This window comes from Tenrec ecaudatus, chromosome 3 (genome assembly GCF_050624435.1).
Source record: "Tenrec ecaudatus isolate mTenEca1 chromosome 3, mTenEca1.hap1, whole genome shotgun sequence".
Classification (NCBI taxonomy): domain Eukaryota; kingdom Metazoa; phylum Chordata; class Mammalia; order Afrosoricida; family Tenrecidae; genus Tenrec; species Tenrec ecaudatus.
Genome location: NC_134532.1, coordinates 117887352 through 117907469, shown reverse-complemented (window position 1 = coordinate 117907469; position 20118 = coordinate 117887352). Strand labels below are relative to the sequence as shown.

The 20118-nt window shown below is 38.7% G+C and overlaps 1 protein-coding gene across 1 annotated transcript in view; it reads right to left on the bottom strand.

Moving 5' to 3' along the window:
• Nucleotides 1–2705: 2705 nt before the first annotated feature.
• The window catches only part of TACR3 (tachykinin receptor 3), a 78804-nt gene continuing 61391 nt past the window's right edge, over nucleotides 2706–20118 (bottom strand). The window contains exons 4-5 of the mRNA XM_075543538.1: nucleotides 4376–4572; nucleotides 2706–3018 (exon numbers count right to left, since the gene is read on the bottom strand). Coding sequence (XP_075399653.1) covers nucleotides 2706–3018; nucleotides 4376–4572 — 510 coding nt within the window. The remainder of the gene's footprint in view (nucleotides 3019–4375; nucleotides 4573–20118) is intronic.

Sequence of the window (20118 nt, the reverse complement as noted above, 5' to 3'; positions counted from 1 at the left end):
TTATTGTTATAATAAGTGTTTAAACCTAAAAGGAATTCGGCTTCATAAGTCTTTGTTAAAGAGCCAAGAGTACTTATTGAATGGATGATCCTGTTTTTTCTAGATGAGATGTTGCTTGGTTAACCAAAGTAACAATAAATCTACTCACAACAAAACACAAGAAAGCAGGTTAATATACAATATCTTTCCTTATAAATGTTTCAGAAATTTATGCTGAAATTCCCCAGCATGTTTGAAGCTCTAAAGTTACGTTTTTCAAAGTCACTCTGGTAGAGGCTGACTACATTAAAGTAAACTACATCTTTAAATATAAAGCTAAATATGGTCTCAGGTACTGAGAACATTCATCAGTGCAAGTCCCCTAGTCCTTTACAATTTTAAGAAGAGAAGAGTGCCTGCTTTTAATTACCAGGCTTGATACTTTTATACTGTATGATAAACATTTACAATTTTTAGGAATGAACATTTAAAAACATGGTTATATTACAATCATAAAATGCATTTTCTTACCTACAGGAGCTCTATTGATTGGCACGGGGTTTAAAGGGCTCAGCTGCTAACACAGAAGGTGGGTGGTTCTAATCCACCGATTGCTCTGTGCGGGGATAAAGATGCGGCAGTTGACTTCTATAAAGAGTCACAGCCTTGTAAACTCTATGGGCCAGTTCTACGACAGGGTCAAGGTAGCTGTGAGTGGGTATCAACTCAATGTAGCTTTTTGCTATTGTTAACTAAAGTCTACACAGGCTTCATAGACCTTATTGACGTGCTTGTGACAACCATGTGATATCCACTTATGTTTTCAGCATTCAAGTTTAACTCCTTGCAGTTATTTCTGTGATCGAAATGATTGTATGTCTGTGAACTTGTGAGAACCAGAGTGTATTAATTGTTGTATCAGAAAAAAAGCAAAAGTTATGTATATGGACCTTCAGGAGCCCTGATAGTGTAGAGGTGACACGTTGGGCTGCTGACGTCAGGGTCAGGAGAAAGATGAGGCTTTCTGCTCTTGTCAAGATGGACAGTGTTGGGAACCCACAGGGGCAGTTCTCCCTGTCCTGCTGGGTTAGAATGAACTCAATGGCAGTGAATCTGCATATGTAGAACTTTGGCATTTTGTTACAATAGGATATTTTTGGCTTTTGCCTCCAGAGAAGGGGAAAGTTTCTCATATTAATTGTTTTATTAGCGGTAGATTAATTTTCCCTGAATAATTGTTTTTGTCTTGCTCTAGAAAAAGTTTATTCATTTTCAACTTTGATAGAGGCAAAAAAATTCAAGTGATGAGAGCAATTATTTTAGATGGAAAGTTTTAAGAATATAATAATATTATAAAGAAGTTTCTACACACATATCTATATTCTACTTTCTGGAGCAGAATTGACAGTTACTCAATTCAAGGAAACATGATTTACAAACACAGAAGTCTGGAAGGTAAATGCCTCACTTATAGATATAACTTTAAATTTAATGACTCTCAAAAAGATGCCTAGACATTATTTCTTATAGTAAAATTGATGCTTATTTAGAATGTTAGTTCTTCTTTTTCTTTCAAAGCTTGTCAGTCATCTAAGTCAGTGGTTCTCAACCTTCCTAATGCCACGGCCCTTTAATACAGTTCCTCATGTTGTGATGACCTCCCCAACCATGAAATTATTTTCATTGCTACTTTATAACTATAATTTTGCTACTGTTATGAATCAGGCGACCCTTGTGAAAGAGTCCTTTGATCCCCGAAGAGGTCGCGATCCACAGGTTGGGAACTGCTGAAAAGAAAGTTCATTCTGTGGAAGGGGCTGTGTTACACTCATCCTCATGGGTATTGGTTTGCACTTCTCCAAATTATTGTCTAGAATTGTATACCTTATAACCTGTCCATATTTTGCTTGATTTTCCCAGAGCTACATTAATAAATTTCTATTGCATTTCTTTTTGTCACCATCACTACTCTCTTTCAAAGAGTTTGGAAGTGGAGAGATTTTTCTCAAGTTTCTCTTTATCTTTACTTCTGTTTTCACCCAGGGCAGGGGATAACTACTTGACTTCAAAGTTGAAAAAGTCAATGTCCACCTTCAATTCTCTCCTCGGGTTAACGGAAGAGAAGCACATTTTCCTTTGGAGCTGAAGATGGTCCTGTCTACCTTCATTGTCATGAATTGCTATGTCCTGTGCTCATCGAAAGGCCGACAACCAGTCTCAAAGACCAAGGGGGCTGTTCATTTCTTCAGTAGAAGGACTTGTAGTTCTTATAACGTAACTGTTCTTTAAAGATAGCTATGAAAACCGAGGGCGTCAGTGATTTGATTTTTTCCCTTTCATCGTTGTAGATGAGTTAAGTTCCATTTATATGGATTTTATTCCCATGCACTCACAATATTATATTACAGAGCATCTTTCTGCGTTTGAAAAACGGTAGCAATTGAATTACAGAAATACATGCTGCACATTTTAAAAGAGAAAAAAAATGGATACATGATCACTGCACATAGCAATTTAAAGTTTTCAACGGGCAGATACAATCTGAGGGGAAGCAACTATTTTGATGGTATTTTTGCTACATTAATAAAACCCAGTTGAGGCACAGCTGCCTAAAGATTGCCCTTCTTTTTCTAGGGGCCCATGTAGGACAGGGCCAATCTGCAGGAGAAGGGGGCTGGGGGGGGGGTGCCATGATGCTCACACTATTCTTCACAGCAAGAACTGAGTTATGAATATTCATCCACAGATGTATAGGGCGAACTTATGAAGCTTGAGGTGGTGGAGGCAGATTTGGAGTTCCTGCGGGAGCAGCTGTTGGAGTTGGCATCTTTGGGCATCGCCCTCTTCTTCCGGCTGGATTTGCAGCCATCTACATCGCTGGGGTCGAACACGACTGTCATCGACTCCATCCGGGTCACGGTGTAGAGGCTGCTCTGCCGAGTTGGGTGAAACCTGGTGGTCTTGAGCTCCAGCTCATCGTAGCTAGAAACTTGAACAAAGGGACACCATCGAAAGGCTCTCTTGAAGCCAGCTCTAAATCTGAGAAACCACAAGGCAAAAAAAAAAGAAAGAAAAAGACATGTTTTCAAGTGGAAACTTCCTTCCGCCACCGTAGAAACCCCATTTAAGGCAACTGCACCAGCTGGCGCTTTCCATTTGATTTTCTAATCAAATTCGTACAAGCTTTTCCACAATTTTGAATTAGTCTTTTAAGTTTTCTAACTTGAATAGAATCTTAATTTCTCATCAAGTGACTGAACAGTAAAAGCAAGCCTCAGGTAATCAATACGCCCAAGGAATAGTGCATGTTTTGACGATGACTTTATATATTTTCATAAGTAAAATTGAATTAGTATTTCTGGTTAAGTTACTTACAATATGACATATTTCAAATAACTTCTTTCAGAAATAATTACACATTTCTAAATTGATCTCACTTATTGTTAGAATTAATTATTAATCTTGATTGTGCATGGGTAAAGTCCTTGACTTTGCAGACTATTAAATGGAGTTGATTAAAAACAAATGCTGTGCGGTGGCTTATGGAATTAATGAAAATGAGTACGGGTCGATTAAATATTTATTACACTTATGGAAGCTCGACCGGGAAAAGAGTTTAGGACGCAAGACATTCAGTCACTTAGAGGAAGTTACATTTCTACTTGTGCACAAACTGTGGCTGGTTTTTATTGAACAAAATTGCCACACCTGTGAAGCAAATGCTACCTTTTCATGTGTGGAGTATCATTTGTTATTTTCTGAAAACCACGTTTTGCCTTTTGTCTAATTTAGCTTTATTCTCTCTTTTTTCTTTAAAAATTACTTAAAATCAGCGTTCCCTTGACACCCCTGATTTCTTCAGAGGCCTTCTCTATGGAGACTGCACCCTCTCTTACTTATTGCACCCCACTCTGCAGGAATAGGGGTGGAATTCCCCTTGCTCTTCTGAAAAATTTCCTACCATCCTCCTACTTGCACCTTCTATTTTGAAAACTATTTGCAAAGCAGCAGTTTTGAGATGAGGGTCTGGTTACTTATGCCATCCAAAACCCTCTGTGCACGTCTAGAACATGTCTCCATTTCCTTGAGGATATGAGCAGCTTTCTATCTTATTTCTTCTCGTTAGTAACGCATTTCTATTAGTACAGCTCTGGAGAGTTTCCAGGGATCACTTAGTATATATAAAAAATATCCCACTGTCACCTTTAAGAACATTGTTATGAGGGTGTAATTATTAAGGCAAAATATTGCCTCAGGAGTAGGGACCAAAAATAAATCAAGCTGCGTGCTCCTCTTGGTTAATGAAAAATGCTCCCTCACTTTTTTGATTTAACCTGTAACTTCCATGCGATGGCAGGAGGGACAAGATCTTTGTATTTGGTAGTTTTGTTTTTACCTCTTATTCAGACAGCAGTAGATGATTGGATTGTACATTGTTGAGCTCATTGCCAGCCAAAAACTAGCCAGGTAGACCTGCTGGATGTATTTCCACCGATTCAACTGTTGATAGATTGCAGTGAGGATGAAATAAATATGATAGGGTAGCCAACAGATGGCAAATATCACCACGACGATGATCATCATTTTTACAACCTAGAAAGAAAGAAAAGAGGCCATTCTTAGCAAATTTAAAAATCATATAGGTATATAAATGGTTCAATAGAATCTTGTCAGTCATGCTTCCCTACTGGGAGACTTGAGTCAATTTTATGTCAAAGGAATAGTCAATAAATTAAAAATTAGTGAATGATGTAAGGTTAAGTGCTAATGGTAAGTCTCAAAAGAGTAAACTTGTAACCAAAGGGAGTCATCTTTGGAGGTTCCCAAGGGAGGTAGAGCATGGTGGAAAGACGAAGCAATGCACTGGAGGTTGGCAGGTCCTGACCTGGCCGAAATGGAGGCTGGAGGTGCAGAGGGGGAGAATAGAAATCAGGGGAGAAGCGTGGGATAGGGTATGGTGCGATGTGGTGGATGAGTGGGTTAAATGTTTGATTGAAGAGCTAATGGTTTGAAATGCTCCCCACCCCTGTCACACACGCCTAATTCACAATAAGAATTTTTAAAATCATTTTTAAAAACCCAGTATGTTTGTAACATCATTTGTGTTTTTTCAACCTTGGGGAGTGGTTAGCACTCACCAAATCATAAGCAAATATATTTCACCTAACCTAAAGAAAATCAGCGCTTACCCAAACCCAAGTAACCATTGAGGCTCTAGAAAGCTGTATTAGCCTGCAAAAACTGGGCTCAGTTGGTCCTTCGGTATGTCATAACCTGGTGATATTTTAAGACTAATCAGAATTCTTTACTCTGATAACATGTTCACAGGGTGACTGGACAGTGATTATGCATTTACACATTATTTACATTTGTAAGCAATTAACTTATACGCCTGGATTATACACCAATTCTTGAATTTGGTTAGAATGAGTCATTTCCTTGGATTCCAGCCTTTGAACGATAAACTACAGGGAGATGCTAACCGAAGGAGAATACCAGTTTGTCTGCTTTGAGGGGCCCTGGTAGCTTAGTGTGTTACAGTGGGACTGCTATTGCAAGATCAGCAGTTCAAAACCAGCAGTTTCTCCATAGGAGAAAGATGAGGATTTCTATACCCTCAAGATCGATAGTTTTGGAAACTCACAAAGACAGTATATTCTGTCCATAGAGGAACTATGAGTCAGAATCAACTCAACAGCAGTGAGTTTCTGTCTCCTTCACTAGATCTTGAACCCTTACAAAGGAGAGAGGTTATCTTAACTATTTGGATATGGCTGGCTACCAGCAGAGTCCATGGTGTATGGTATGGAAAATAAATTAATGCATGAAGAATCACAATATCTAATTTATAATTGAGGAATTATAAACTAGGCATAAAGGGATGCTTTATGTATCTGTGAATGAAATAAAATCTGTCCATTATCTGTGTATATAAAATATAGTCAAAGCTGAACACTGAGCTTTGTGTAAAAAAGGGACATATTTAATACCTCATGTAATATTTAGTATCCAGCTACAAATTTATTCAAGCCTCTATTAGGAATTTAAAAATTGTAAAAGTTTTAAAATAATATTATGTTGAATAAAATCAGTTTCATTCTTACCTGCAATCATATTAGAACGCAAATAAGAGAAAGTCCTGACATAAATTACCTATGAGACATTTTGGAACTGTCAAAATACATATTTTATGTACTGAATTTGTCATTAGACCATAGTTGGAGATTCAGATGAATTCTGGCAAGGTTATGAGTCAGGAAGGACATGGTTCTAGAAATAGACAAAGCATGAAATGGATCAATGTGGAAGGCAAAGCTTCCCTAAGGGCTTAAGCCTATAGCATACAGGTGACCAGTACTGAACTAATGGAAAATTGACCAACAGAGCAAAAAAATCCAGGTCAATAGTCAACAGAATGTCGTCTTTTTTATTTTCTGGTTGTTGTTTTTTTAAAGCATATTCTTCTACCAAAGAGCTGCACTGACATTGCTACATTGTGGACTACAAGTACTCCCTGCTGTTGACTGTTCGAATTCACAGCAAGCCTTGGGGCAGGGCCGAAGTGGTCCTTACAGTGTCTGAGTATGATCATGCGTTTGAACAGCTGACCATGTAACTAACAGCCCAATGTATAACCATTGTACCACCAGGGTTACAAATAAGAATTACATGCATATTTTGGATTTATGTAATAGAAAGTGACTTGTTCGTGATCTTTCAGTAAAATACTAAGACGCTCACGCAAGGACCCAAAATTTGAACACTCTAATTTATGAATCCAGTTTATGATCTTTACAACAGGCTTTTGTTTTCAGTTAAGGTTTATTGGATGTCTATTGTGTCTAGATATTCATTGAATGTCTGTTGAGTCTAGCAGAAGCCCTGGTGGTACTGCGGGTCACAGGTTGGGTTGCCAACATCAAGGTCAGCAGTTTGAAACCTCCAGTTGTTCCTTAAAAGAAAGCTGAGGCTCTATGCCCAGAGCGTGACAGTGTCCACCCCACAGGAACAGTTCTATTGAGGGTAGAGAGGTTTTTCAACTTGTTTGAGAGTCCTGGGTCTAAAATAGTTTACTGGAAAATAATGTATAGAGGTTTAATTCATAATTCTGAAGAGATTTTGAACATAAAAATGAAACTAAAATTATTGCTATATGTAGTCCGTATAATAAATATGTGCAAATCCAATTTAAAATATGATTTATGAAAATACATTAGTTTCTGGTAAGCAAGTGTTCTTTAGTCAGGGTTGTCAGACCGAACACAATGGGATCTGCACACCTTGGCATCTCCTCACGAAGACAGCCGGCCAACTCTGGTGGTGCGGCTGTGCCAGCGCTGGGCTGCTAAATGGTCGCTCAAATCACCTCAGAAACGAAACCCTTGTTCGGATTGATATGAGATGGAATCCACTAGGCAGCGTGCTTTTACATCCGGGTTTCTCTCTTCTGCTAACCACCTTCTCCATAAAGCCTCTTGTACAATTAGCGCCTTTTCTGTGAATTCTATTCTAAATAGCTTATTTAAAATTCAACGTGTCCCTCTAATTTTCCTCAAATATCCTGTTTTAGATGGCTTCAAACTAACCTCACCTCATAGCACCCTATGCTCCACAGAACAAAACAGTGCTCCGTCCCTGACCCTCCTCGAAATGGAGGCTGTGTTTGCGCCCATTGTTGCAGCCAGTGGGTTAATCCATCTTGTTGAGGTTCTTCCTCTTTTTCTAGGCCCTCCACTTTGGGACTGGTCTTTCCTGATAACATGCCACATGTACATGAGATGAGGTCTTGCTCTCCATGGTACTAAGGAGCATTCTGGTTGTACATACCCTCCTGACAGATTTTTTCCTCTTCATGGCAGTCCATGATGCTTTCCATATTCTTCTCCCGTAATTCAAATGCAGCGATGATTCTCCAGGCTTCCTTATTTTTTGTGCAACTTTTACAGCATATAATACTGTTATTTAGACCAGTCATAATTTAGTTTTCACTATGTATAACAGAAGGTTGACTAAGGGTATATTTTGTGTGTCTGCAATTGAAATAAACTCTTTTCTTTTAGATGTTGGTATGATAGATATATTGTGCCAACTAGGTCGATAGGAACACGCAGGTAGAGTTTAATGAGGTGACAACTTGGTCAGAGGATAACTGAAATAAATAAAGACAGCCGGCATCCCATCTTCTTCTTGCTCCCTGGTGATCAGACTAGTGTACTGCTTCTTTAGTTAGTTCTGTCTCACCCTGGATGCTACACTACCTGTGGGCCAAGCCAAGCTGTGGATTGCGTTGCTAGAGCTAGAGTCTCTTTAGAGACCTGCTTCACCAGGCTGCTGGTGTATACATTGCTTGAGCTTGGGTCTCGTGGATCCTGTTGTTGTGCTTGAGTTTCAGATCCCATCAGGGCCTACTTGGTGAAGCTCCTGAGCTACTGACCATCACTGACCCACCCTGTTGTTTGCTTCCCTGACTTTGAACCTGGCAGCACACGTGAGTTGACGGACATTCAGTATATTAACTTTTCCACCAATATGAGTTGAACTGAGCCCTCGGTACTGTTGTGTGGACTAATTAGCTGTTAAATTCCTTCTCATTGTATAAATTATCCATATATATATATATATATATATATATATATATATATATATAAAATCACAATCACAAGTGTCTTGGTTTTGTTTCTTTAGAGAACCCTGCCTTAGCAAAACAGAACACTTTAGTAATCAACAGAATACCAAATTCAATGTTACAGTAAATGTATGCCAAGCTGGAGGTGCTAACTAATCTATGCCAAGATATTTGGAAGACAGATACCTGACCAAATAACTAGAAGAGATCAATATCTGTGAAAATGCCAAAGAAAGGTGACCCAATAGAATGTGGGGGAAAAAAAAGAATAATGTCATTAGTATCAAACTGATAACACAACCCAACAACAACAAATATACTTGGTGTTGCAGTTTTTAGGCCTGTTTTTGAGGTTATTTGGGATGCTGATTCAGAAAATTGCATTAGATAGACCTCATCAGCTCTATATTTCTTACACGTAGAGTTCTTCTCTAATTTCATCTGTTAAGTTATACTAATTTATTCATTTATCATCCTAGTTTTACAGATGAGAAGAAGTCAGACCTACAAGTTACAGGTTAAGAAAAAAAAGGTAAGAAATATTTGATAAATAATTATTAAGGGACTTCTGAGGGGAACTGTACATGGACTCATGGTGGCTAGTGGGCTATGCGGTATGCTGCCAACCGTAGGGTTTGAGCCCCAGTCGGTCTGTCGTGTTTAAAAGGTGTGAAGGTTTGGAGACCCGAAGGGTAGTTCTTCTCTGTGCTGTCCAGTCACTGTAATTTAGAAAAAGGAGAGACAGTGGATGTTCTTTTGATATGGGACGCGGTGCAATCTCTACAGACTGCAAGTTCAGCATCGCAAAGCCAAAAAACCCGGCTGGAGAAGACTGGGAAATAAGGAAATTGAAAAGGCCCATATATGGAAGGTGGAAGGCAAAGGGTGAGTGTTAAAATGTGAGACATCATAGCAGATTTCATAACTATTTTGAAGATCTAAATTTTTCTTCAAACAATGCAGTAAACATTTCAGAGCCGATTTTAATATATACAAGTCAATGAATAGTTCGTGTTAAATGTTTCTAAGAGGTAAGGTTGACTCCAATATTTTTTATATGAAAAATTCTAACTTTCCTGTGCATGAGTGGAGAAGTTGGCCGTACAATATCAAACACTGGATCATTTTCATTTTACTAAGTGATTTTGAACTCTTTGGGTTTCAGAACATTTGCATCTCTCTTTATTGCATCAAACCTACTACTAGTCAGTCAGTTATGATTCAGAACAACTCTGTAGGAAAAAGTGGAACTTTTTCTGGGGGCTTCTGAGGCTATACATCTTTTGGGGAGCAAAGAGTCTCATCTTTTTCTTCCAGAAGGCTGGTGGGCTTGAAAAGCCGAGCTTCCGGTCAATAGTCAAGCACATACCCCACTACACCAGCAGGTTTCCTGCTTCATCGTAAAGTAACTCTTCTTTCTGGCTCCTTTCTAAGATAACAAGTTTGAAGTGCCTGCTAATAAAGGTGTTCCTAATAAAGGTGAAAAAATACTTGGGGGAAATTCCAGGTTCCATGTAATTTGCCCTGTTCAATATACCTTTGGAGCAAAGGAACTATGTGAAGTATAACTTGACCTAAATATGTGGCACAATGAAACTACTTTAAATAAAGCCAGCATGTACTTCCTCTAGCTCAGTCTATCTAACACCATATTAAAATCTCATGATTCTTTTATGGACAAACTGAGTGAAGACTGGTATATGGCCTATGTTCTGTATCTCAAAAAGTAGAGCTGATAGGGGAAATTGGTATCACTTTTGGAATCAGCAGGTCAAAAACAAACAAACAAACAAGAAAACAGATCCAAGGCAACAAATGTGTTGGCCATTATAGCAGGTGCTAACATTTTAAAATAAATGAAAGTGAACACAACAAGTAACTCAAAGATATAGAGCTGCTATAAGTAATACCAATGGTTTTCCTAAGTCGCTGATTACTAAGTTACTGTATGGCTTGTGCCCCGAGGTTACATATGTATATCCACCCCGACAGTCACTGGTTTCCACCTTTTTAGGGCAAACAGGTTAAGGTTAATGGCACCAGTACATAAACATTATAAACACATATTGTTGGAGTAAACGATAGAATTATGTTTCTTTTGGAATGAATGTTACAGACTAGAAACTATCTAAGATCATGAAGACTAATGTGCTAACTCTAGTGCTAGGAAATTGACATGAAACACATTTGGATATTTTTATGCAGTTTGATTACAAACTCCCTATGCATGAAATTACTTTCTGACAATATCTGAAGCCCTACAAAGGCTTTCCCCTCAATAATCCACTTGGAAGAAGTCCAGCAAAACATGGATGAGGGGGAAATAATATGACAATGGGGCACAACTTTCAGATGACCCTGAATTTTCACATATAGATCTTTAGAACTTTGATGCAAAACATTTAGAAATCATTTGAATACCTGTAGAGAAGTTGATTCTTATATAGTGACACAATTGTTGCAATATATTTTATTTATGTTTATATAAAATATATTTTAATTGTTAGCTTAGTTTTCTAATAACAGAGTCTTGGAGTTATGTGCGATATAAAGGTCTCAGAACTCCAGGGTGGACATAAATGCAAAAGTCAGCTCTTTGATTAAAAAAAAAAACTACTTTGTGAAATGCTGAAATCATGACATTGTAAGCAAACTCAATGTCATGATATTCTAAATAAAAGTCCATAGGATAGCACAAATCCTGAGCAATGATTGATTAGTGCTGTGAGTATTTGTTTATGTTGCCGTGCCTGGCCAACGGCATGAGCACAGCCAGGCTAGGGATGCTAAGCGGCAAAGGTCATCATTTGGTAGACTTCCTGAAATGTTTAGGCAAGATAAAATCTGGGGTAGAAATTTCTAAATCCTCCAATATGTCATATCACATTTTATTGTGACTTGTGTAAAATTTGATTAATGTTGGATATTTGTGAACCTGAATGCATATATTCATTCTGAGGCAATAGCAAGATGTCCACATAGACCACCTATTGTCTGTGGCAGAAGAAATGTAGGGACAAGAAATTGAAGTTTTGGTAGTATCTGTTTTTAGTAGCTAAGAATACACTTTATCCACCAAGTCAGGATTGAATCACACCTCTTACTTTAGCAAATGTAAGCTCTGGGGATCTTTTCTTCATGGATCAAGAAAAAACATTAGATTTTTAACTTCTTTACAGATTAGCCTGGAATGCCTACAGCTAGCATATTGTGTATCATATTAAATTAGTGTGGGACAGACGCTTTTGAGGTTTATGTCATTAATGAAAAAAAAATCAGTTTAGGACCTTAAATAAAATATTGACAAACCAGGGGAAAAATAAATGACATATTATTCAGGACAAGATTTATTCAGTTTAAATGTCTGGAAATGGTCACATGTGCATACAAGACACTTCTTGTTTTGTTTACAACCTTCTCAGCACAGAATGATCATTCCACTGACCACAACTTACCGTTCTGCTTTTCAGTTCATAATCTCACAGCCACCAAGCAACTGTTAGAGGGTGTATTGTGTCCATAAAATCAAATGTGGAAATTCAAACCCATCAACATGGCCCTTTTTGAAATCGGGATTTTCATTTGTTATAGTGGGGAGACCAAAGCAGAGTTGGGTGGGAGTCTTATGTAAAGAGCAGGTAGGCACACACATGCATGCACAGGGGAGACAGACACCGCATGAAGACCCATCTACATGCAAAGAACACCAAAGATGGCTAACTACCACCAGGGAGTAGAAAATAGACCAGCAGAAAAAATTGACATTGCTGGAACTATGATTTGGACAGGGATAAAAATAAGTTTCTGTTCTTTAAAGAAAAAAAAAACAACTTTTGTTTTTTGTTCAAGCCGCACTGTGTAATATGCCAGTCTGACTTTGTAGATCTAGCTGACTCCTCTATTAAATGACTAATTCGAAAAGAACATCAGCCTCCTCTGAATTCTGTATTGTACCGAACCTTAAGTGTGGCAGGCCAAATACAAGGGGCACTCACAAAGTTCATGGAGAAATTAAATGAAAAGAATGATTTTTCCTATAAGCTGTTGGATGCCCCATCATATGCAAGACACCCATTATGTGAGGAGCAGAAATGCTGTTAGTAGATAGATAGATAGATAGATAGATAGATATTCCCCATGTTGACATATCAGACAGCAATCATGCTCCCGTCATCGTACTTACTCCACAGTGCCAAGAAGTGACTCAGAAATTCCACTTCTCAGTAAAAGCAAAAGAAGCAATGATCTAATGTTCATGGGATTTACTTCTTATCATGTGCACTAATATCCTTACTGATTGAGGTGTACACAACAATAAACTATCAAAATTTACTTATGGTTGGGATAGGCTTATGAAGGCTGTGGTAAATGCCCAGAAAAAGTGCCAATGTATTAAACTATAATATATAGATTCAAAAATAAATGGAATAAAAGGAAATGTAACCTCTCATTCTTAGATGGATGAACTACTTTCCAAATCTTTACTTCTTATTTGTATAATCACTGGCACAATACCTGGGGTTAGGGCAAAGGCTTCAGGTGAGTACATTGTTTTGCAAGTACGGGCTGCTCACCAGGTGAAAAGGTATAATTAGAGGGTGATCAGAGTAGGGAATTTCTAGAACACAGGGCCTTTGGAAGTGTTCCCTCTGCCCAGGTCTGCTCACAGGATGTCACTGCAGTCAGTGGAGGGTGAAATTTGTCATTTGGTTAACAACTATCAAGTAGGGAGACAAGACTACAGAATTGGAGAACAAAGGCAAATGGCCTATTGAGTGGGTGCTCTCAAAATAATAGCCCTTTCATCGCTAACATTTCTGCTTTTAAGTTTTGTTTACAGTAAAAGAGGATATTTTGAATGAAATCATTATGTGTGTGTGGAGGGGTATGTGTGTGTTAATGTCTTTGATACAAACAGTGGCACACATATCCCCAGGGATCTCTGGTGCTGAGAATGGTGGGACGAGGCCTGTTTCTTCTGAATCATACACTTACTTAGGCCCTTACTAGCACACATTAAAAATTCAATAGTAGTTTCCAAACCAGCAATGAAAACAAACACCCTGTCATCAAATCAATTCTGACATTATATAGAGCCTTCGAAGCTATAAATCTTGATGAGAACTGATAGCTTTCTCTTTCTCTCTTAGAGTGAATGGTGGATTTGAACCACCTATCTGGTGGTTAGCAGTGTAACACTCAACAGCACCACCAGAAGCAGATCATGTAGATGGGCACTATATGTTCCCTGGGTCAAGAAAGCATTAAACAGACATTTTTTGGAATAGTAGAGGTTTGTAAATGGACATATTCCACACTAAAGGTGGTGATTTCAAGCATAAAAACAATATGACCAAGGCGCATTCCCAAGAAACAGAAGTTGAGGATTTAAATTGTTTGGGAAGAATATGTCAGGGTGTAGACAATTTGTTGGGATTGGGAATAGGGCTTGGTGTCCAATCATCAAGGTTACCCTAACCAGCTGGTGGCTCTCACAAAGGTTAATTCACACCTTCCTAGCCAAGGGGCTTAGCTTTCCATTTCAGTGGGCTTCAAACTGAAGCTGACCTTTCTTCAATCATTAACCCATAACTTTCATTTGTTTTCTCTCTATAAAGACCTCTCTCTTCAGATTAGGTGCTGGGCTGCTAACTTCAAGATTAGCAGTTTAAACCCAGCAGCTGTTCTGCAGGAGAATGATGAGCCTGTCTCATCCTATAAATATTTATGATTTCTGAAGCCCTAAGGAACATGCATGGGTCCTACAATCAGAAAAACAGAAGGAAGAACACACCCCACATGTCTCAAACTGAAAGAACTCAAGGCAAAAACCTCAAGTTGAAATATTTAAAAATTCTATGGGAAAATACTGAATGATGCAATAAGTGTCCAAAGATGATTGAAATAATGTAGAGAGTTACTGTACCAAATAGAACTAGTTGACATTCAACTCTTTCAAGAGGCAGCAAATGAGCAAGAACCAGTGTTAGAGCAAGAAAAAAGTCCGAGTTTCTCTGAAACCATGAGCCCAAAACAAGATTGTAGGAATTGATGGGATAACAATCAAAATGTTTCAACAGACTAATCAAGTACTGGGATGACCCACTCATTAAATTTGGAAGACAAGTACTTGGGCCAACTGACTGGAAGAGCTCCATATCTGTACTCATTCCAAAGTAGAGTGACCTAATAGAACGCACATATTAAAAAACAATGCCACTGATATCACATGTAAGTAAAATTTTGCTGGGCAATTATGTAACAATGGTTGTAGCAGTACTCTGAAAGGGAGTTGCTAGATAGAGATTCAGACAGGCTTCAGAATAGAATGTGGAACAAAGAATATCATTTGCTGATGTCAGATGAATTTTGGCTGAAAGAAGAGAATACCAGAAAGGTATTTATTTGTGTTTTATTGATTGTGAAAAGATATTTGACTATGTATCATAACAAACAAATGGATATTCTTGAGAAGAAGGTGAATTACAGAACATTTCATTATGCTCCTGTGGAAAGTGCATACAGATTAAGAAGTCATTTCAACAGAACAAGGGCATACTGTGTGGTTTAAAACTAGGAAAGATGGGCATCAGGGTGGTATTCTCTCACCGCACTGAGTCAATCTTTATGCTGTGCAAACAGTCAGAGAAGCTGGACAATTTGAAGAGGAATGAGGCATCAGGATCAGAAGAAGGCTTATCAACAACCTGAGCTATGAAGATTACACAACCTTGCTTGCCCAAAGTGAGGAGGTCATGAAGTACTTGCTGATTAAAGACTACAGCCATCTGTATGGATTACACCTCAATGTAAAGAAGCCCCAAATCTTCACAACTGGTTAAACAGGTAACAATATGATTCATGGAGAAAAGATCAAGTTGTCAAGAATTTCATCTTGCTTGGACTCACAGTCAGCCTGCATGGAAGCAGCAGTCAAGAGTTCAAAAGGTGTGTTGCGTTGGGTATCTCTGCTGCATAAGACCTTTAGCGTATTGAAAAGCAAGGTTGTTACTTCGAGGACTAAAGTGCACCTGACCCAAGCCAGGGGATTTTCAACTGCCTCATGTGCATGTGAAAATCGAATAAGGAAGACCAAAGAAGAGTCGATGCATTTAAATTGTGGTGCTGGAGAAGAATATCGACGGCACCATGGACTGCTAAAAAGTCATGCATATATTCCATTTGTTCTAAGCTATTCATGTGTTTTATATATTTTAATCACGATATATACTAAACAAATTTTATGAGTTTCATCCATTTCTTCTTGTCTTTCTTATACTCCATGGTAGAAATGAATATTCTCAGATACACACACACACACACACACACACAATATCAGATTTAGCTAAACCAGCCACCCAATCAATGTTAGAGATGTGAAGATAAATAATATACAGAGTCACTGTACCAAAAAGAACTAGTTGACATTCAACTCTTTCAAGACACTGCAGTGAGCAAGAACCACCTCTGAGCAAGAACTACCTTTCTATTGAAGGCTGTAGAAAAGTTCAGACCATTTCCCTCTAGACAATAGCTATGCCATTCCTAAATAAGTCACTTTCTAGTGACATTGCTGGGGACCCTCTATAGTGTTTTTGACACTGTAAATTACAAGAACAGACAACCTCACTTTTTTCCTCAATGAGTGACTGGTGGGTTTGAACCAATGGCCTTGCAGTTAGCAGACGAATGCTTACCTCAAGTATACTCTGTCCAAAAACAGATAAGATCCATGCTCAGCAGACTAACTGGTAACTACCGCTTCTGGCTAGGTACACTGGTCAATGAATCTAATATGGCAATTGTGTGTACAAACCAGGCATTTCTGTGTGCTATTTCTCCTGTTTATTCTGATGTATTTCCCCCGTGGCCTGATAATCAGCAGGGAAGTCAATAAAGCAGAGTGAGAGAGAAGAATTGCAAGCCTTTAAAAATTCAGGGAGTATAGTTCGTCAACCATGCTTGTATCATTTAAATGTGTCAGCCTCCTCCGTCTGGCTTCTCGCTTCCTATTATTTTACATTGATTTAATAAATTGTTTTGAGTCCAGCATCTCAATTTTGTGCACCTTTTGTTCCAGGACTTCTCAGATAGCTTGCTTGTTAGTGTACTTGGACGCTACCAGCCTCGAATCAAGACCATTTCCCACACAGCTCCCTTACGGTCAATCACCCTGGACAAGAAAAAGCACCGCAGACACATCAGGCCCTGAAGTATAGGAAAAACACTCCTTAGAAGTGAGGATGACAAAATTTTATCTCATTTACTTTGGCGATGCCATCAAATCTCTGGAAAAGGCATCAGACTTGGTAAAGAGGAGGGCTAACAAAAGCGAAAGACCCTCGATGAGACGAGTGAGTGACGGGGCTGCTCAACCAGCAGACCTGAGAGGGTGGGCCGGGACTCGGCAGTGCTTCCCTCTGTGGCGCACAGGGTCTGTGAGAGAGTACTGACTTGACGGCACCTAACAGCAACAATAACGACGACGACAACTAGATTTATCGGCAGACTTAAAATTATTTTAAGATAGGGCAACATACACTGCATACGATTTTTCAGGCTTATTTATTTCTATACACACATTAACAAATTCAATCTTGATCTCAGTGAATCATGGAGAAAAAGTCTCAATAAAATACATTCAAGATTTAAAGCACTATCTTCCCAGTTGTTTCTGTTGGCTGTTTTTAAAAAAAAAAAAAACAGAAAAAAACCTGTCAAAACCCAATTTCAGCCCCAAGTGAGGAATAAAAGTACTGGGAGGGGGGAATGGGGAGGGAGGAGGGGAAAAAAAAGAGGACCTGATGCAAGGGGCTTAAGTGGAGAGCAAATGCCTTGAGAATGATTGGGGCAGGGAATGTATGGATGTGCTTTATACAATTGATGTATGTATATGTATGGATTGTGGTAAGAGTTGTATGAGTCCCTAATAAAATGTAAAAGAAGAAAAGAGAAAAAAATGATTAGGGCAAAGACTGTACAGATGTACTTTATACAATTGATGTATGTATATATATGAACTGTGAAAAGAATTGTATGAGCCCCAATAAATTGTTAAAATTAAAAAAAAAAGTACTTTGTAAAATCTCTGATGAACATGCAGACTATCTCAAAAGATGAGTTGAACCTTGACCAGACTTTCTTATTTAGGTAAGGATTGAATCATATGATGCTAGTATGCTTTGAGAATGCCTCCTGGTGGCATTGTGGATTAGATGTTGGTCTGATAATCACAACATTAGTTTTCTAAATCTACCAGCAGAATCTCAGGCGAGAGATGAGGCTATATACGCCTATAAAATATTTAGTCTCGGAAATCCTATCAAGGACACTGTGGGATAGAATTAACTCAGGGTCGAAGAGTTTGGTTAGCTTAGGTAAATCTAACAGTGTTTGGTTGGTTTAGCTAAATCTAACATTGTTAATATACAATAGCCCCTAGACCAATTCCTGTAAGAAAATACGTCAATGCCAAACTGTAACTTTTTAACATCCTAAGAAACCTTGTTATTGTGATTATATTTTTTGAATTTTAGGTGGCCATTGTAATGAATTACCTCACCCAATGAAGAAGCAGAGAGAGAGAGAGAGAGAGAGAGAGAGAGAGAGAGAGAGAGAGAGAGAGAGAGAGAGAGAGAGAGAGAGAGAGAGAGAGAGAGAGAGAGAGGAACAGTTGCTGTCCAGACTGGATGGTAGAGGCATGTCTGATCGCCTATGAATCTGGCTTTGTGCTGATGCTGCTGGTGAGTTTTTATGCCCGCTGTGAAGTTAGAGGAGGTCATAGCGGCCGCTCCCTTTACTCCCTTTCTCACCTGTTCACAATCCTCCCCAGACAAACTGGGTTGAGACAACAAAGCTTCTGAATAAGTTCTGACTCATAGTGACCCGGGTGAGCAGAGTAGCACTGCTCCATTGAGTTTCTGGGGTTGTGAGTCCCGGTGGAAAGGGATTCCCACATCTTTTTCTTTTCCCCCAGTGTGTGGTGCGTTTAAGCAGCTGAATTTTAAGTTTGTGGCTAGACGCTTTACACACTTTTCATCCAAATCCTTAGGTAGTGCAAATTGTTTGCTTTCCTCTACTAACAGGTGAGTGATTTGAAGCCACCCAGTAATGATGAGATGTGGCACGCACTTCTGTAAAGATAGTAGCCAAGGAAACCTTTCCGAGTGGCTTTACTCTGCAACGCCGGGCAGGGCAATTTTACTAGAGAGCAAAGGGACCGAGGGGCTTTGAAACGTGCAGGGAATATTTGGATTGTCTTTTCATTCCATCTTGCATGAACTGTTTAAGCCCCCTTCTGTCTGGGCTTGCTCACAGGCACTGCTTTCTCTGTGAATGCCCTTAGAGCAGAGAGAATTACGAGCACACAGATAGCTTGCTTCCTGAAGGAGACCAGAGTCCTCTTATTTGTTACATGACTCAAGGTACACTTTAATCTGCCCCTTGAGTTTAGACTGAAGTGTGACCACTTTGATGAAAGGGCGCGGGTTCTTTGTCCCTGGAGTTACATGTTCACCGCTGAAGGAGCAGAACGGGGTGGCTGGTTTATTTTTAGACAAAAAGAACTAAAATGGAAAATAGCTAGAAACACGTTCTCTGGTTTTCAGAAACAATGGAAGTGCTTTTTATTGTACCCAATGTTTGGCTTCTAAATGACTAAGACCAATTTCAACAAGAATTTCTTTTTGAAAGAAATTACTTTATGATGATTATTAAAAATCAAATTCTCATGCAATATGAGACATGGAAATATGTGTACAGCACACATCTTTTTATTAGGATGCTCTGGTGGCTAAGGGGTTAAGTACTCAGCTGATTTTATCTGAAAAGTGTACATGCTTCATTCATTTTAGAAAATGCATGTGTCTAGATTATTTAATATTTCTCTTTTCTGTTTTGAACCTTGTAGAAAAGAATATCAATCATTGAAAAGTAGCATATTTCTCTATAGTATCTGATAAACTAAGAAATCAGACCAAACTCATTGGCATGGAGAGTAATACCATTCCTGGTGACCAACAGGGTGGGGCAGGACTGCACCCTAGGGTAGAAACCTTAGACTGTATCTCTTCACAGGAGTGGAATGTCCCATCTTTTTCCTGCAGAGGGGCTGGTGGCTTTGAACTGGTTTGAAAGCCCAATGCATAACCACTGTATTTCCACAGTTCCTCTGATAAACTAAAAAAATTACTACATATAATATCTTGTACCTATGTTTATAGTATAAAAACTTATGAGGTGTGCTGTGTTATCTCTGTGTTTGGAATAATTGGATGGCATAGCTTTTCCTATACTCAATAAACCTCCTAAATGTCATTATTATATTTCTTCTGGTAGGTTCATTAGCTATTCCTAATGAAAGAAAGCCACATTCATGATTTTTAGCACAGAGAGTTGTTATAGGCAAGCCTGGCTCTGCTGACCTCCGTCATGATCATGGCATCTGTATATTTATCTCTGTATCCACAAAACTTAGCACAGTTTCCAACATCTAAATGAATACATGCTGACTC